This window comes from Agelaius tricolor, unplaced genomic scaffold (genome assembly GCF_023055355.1).
Source record: "Agelaius tricolor isolate 1412-34295 unplaced genomic scaffold, bAgeTri1.0.p SCAF_84, whole genome shotgun sequence".
NCBI lineage: Eukaryota > Metazoa > Chordata > Aves > Passeriformes > Icteridae > Agelaius > Agelaius tricolor.
The window spans coordinates 582,068-584,713 of NW_027269344.1; the positions used below are offsets into that span (position 1 = coordinate 582,068).

The window sequence follows — 2,646 nt, forward strand, 5'->3', positions numbered from 1 at the left end:
AATCCAGTGGGAAAATGGCTGATCCTCTGGGAATCCATTTCTTACCCCCCAAAGACAGGGCAAAGGCAGGGCAGTGGGGTTTTTATAGGGTATCCCAAGGGTGGAGTTGGGGTTTGGGTCAGGGGAGGAGTTCTTAGCAACACAAGAAGGATGAGATCAAATTCCTGCCTCTTAGCAACAGCAGCATTCCACACAGAACGTGTCCCCAAATCTTAAATTCCCTCTAAAACAACTGAGAAATTATGGAACTGCAGATATATTCGATCAATTTCCTTAATTTAACCCAGTTTGGGGTGTTTTTAAAGGATGAAGGTGAAGCAGAGGAAAATTAAGGCCAAACCAAAAGGAGAAGCAGCCAGGTGTGTTCCCAACATGGATCACAGGGAATGTGAGTGACCAGGGCTGTGCCCAAAGTGCCTCCTCCAGTGGGGGATGGAGCTGGAGCAGCGCACGAAGCTCTGCCCGCACTCGGGGCACTCGCGGGGCTTCCCTTACCGGTGCCTCCGTTGGTGTTGGGTCAAGTTAGAGCTGCTGGAGAAGCTCTTCCCACACTGGGGACACTCGTAGGGCCTCTCCCCTGTGTGGATGCGCCAGTGGGTGATGAGGTTGGAGTTGTGCTTGAATCCCTTCCCGCAGTTGGGGCACTGGAAGGGCCTCTCCTCTGTGTGAATCCGATAGTGCAGGAGGAGATGGGAGCTGGTCTGAATCTCTTCCCACACTCCCCACACTCGTAGGGCCGTTCCCCAGTGTGGATCCTCTGGTGCACAATCAGGTCGCAGTTCCACCTGAAGCTCTTCCCAATCTCCACGCACGTGTGGGGCTTCTCCCCATCATGGAGCTGCTCATGGAGCACCAGCTCCGAGCTCTGGCTCCATCTCCGGCCGCCTTCCCGGCCCAGGCTGGCTCTTTCCCCCTCACATCCCCGCCATCTGCGTTTGCAGCCCCTCCTCGTGCGGCAGCTCCGGGGCTTTTCCTCCCCGTTGGCTTCCTGCACCGTGGAGCCGCTCAAAACGGCCTCTGCCACCAGGTTCTGCCGCGGGCATTTGTCCTCCCTGCTCTCCATGCTCAGCTCCTGCTCTGGGGGAGGAAGGACAAGGACAGCATGGGATTTGCCTCCGTGCCACAGGCAAGGGCAAGGAGATCCCCCCAGGGCTGAGCTGCAGCCGGGGGCCCTGCTGGGCTGGGAGATGGAGCAGCACAGAGGGGAAAGGGGCACTCATCGCCAGCTCGGGGCTGTGCACAAATCACAAACAGGACGGGACTGCTAGGAACGTGTCTTGAGCTGTTTTATTGCCCAGCATCTGTCTCATTACTTGGTTATGACAATGGGAAGATGCCAGTAGCTCACATCACAGGTAGCAGACAAAGAACTTCATGTTCAAACTTACTTTAAAAGGTTTTTGACCAATCACGCAAAGCAAAGCCATACTGACAGTAGTTCTATCCAAGCACTATAAGCACATTGACGGTTAAAACAATGCTCCCTTATTTCAAATACAATACCTGCTTGTAAGCCTTAAAACACAATGCACAGAGCTCCATTATTAAGCTTGGAACTTCCTAATATCTTTCTAGATACACTTTTCTGCAGGTTCGGGAGTTATTCTAGATAAGTGTTAATGCACAGACCATTGTTCTATTTCTCCCTACTTTCTACTTATATAACTTTTCTGCTGACCAATCTTACGGTTACTGCAAAGCTCTAATCAGTTCTACTGTCTCTGAGGCTTGTCTTTTGAAGCTTTTCCAAAACCCTGTGATTTTAAGCATTCAACAGACACTGATTTCCCCCTCACCTGCCTCAGTGACCCAGGGCATCTTCCTCTTCCTCGCAGCCTCCCAAGTGTTGGCAAGGGGAAATCCTGGTTTGGGGAAAACAAGGGATGAGCACGTTGAGTTTGATGGTTCCTCTGCCCGAGTCCATCTCTACAAGTCAGCGGCCATCTGGGCTCCAGAAAAACCTCCCAAACACCAAGATTCAGCCCTGAAAAAGCCACCCAGGAGTTCCCTGTCCCTGGTCCCTCCCCTCTGGTGTTCGGGGGTTCCACCCTGTCCCAGCTACTGGGGGTCACGCTTGGATTGGGGATCCCCCTTCTCCTCGGTGCCCGCCCTGCCCAGGCTGCTGGCAGTCCCAGCAATGCCAAAAGCTCCCCCTGCTTCGCTCTCCCCATTTCGGGATGCCGGGGCTGTTTGGGCTCCCAGGCTCCCTTCTCCCCTCCTTCTCTGCTCTGGGCTGCAGCGGCTCCAAGGAGTCCCCCCTGCCCCTCTCCAGGCTCTTGAGGCTCCCACCAATGGCGGCGCTCCCCCCTCTCTGGGCTCCCCACTTTGGCCTCCTGGGGCACACAGGGCTCTGCTCCTCCAGGCTGCCTCTGCTGGCAGCCGCCACCGCCACCCCCCGATGTCCCCCCAAGGGGCCTTTTCCGCTCAGCCTTGGACTTCTTCATTCTCCAAAATCCCCCCAAAAACCCAATCCAGGGACCCTCTGGATATCTGGGCCGAGCTCCCCCTCCCCGCTCACCGGAGCCATGGGGGGGGCGATGATCCCACAGGTGGGGGCTGCGAATTCAGGCAGGAATCGAAGGCGTGGTTCCCTCAGTTCAGCCTTGATCCGCTTTTGTTCCTCCTCTTCCATCCCTCCTCCCCCTG

The 2,646-nt window shown here is 55.6% G+C and overlaps 1 protein-coding gene across 1 annotated transcript; it reads right to left on the minus strand.

Annotated features, from left to right (window-relative positions):
- Positions 1-517: 517 nt before the first annotated feature.
- Positions 518-2,175, minus strand: LOC139585569 (zinc finger protein 180-like). Its single transcript, XM_071418361.1, has 2 exons — positions 1,797-2,175; positions 518-1,077 (listed from the first exon to the last, which is right to left on the minus strand). The coding sequence occupies exons 1-2, from the start codon at positions 1,816-1,818 to the stop codon at positions 518-520; spliced, it is 582 nt and encodes a 193-aa protein (XP_071274462.1). The 5' UTR covers positions 1,819-2,175.
- Positions 2,176-2,646: the final 471 nt, after the last annotated feature.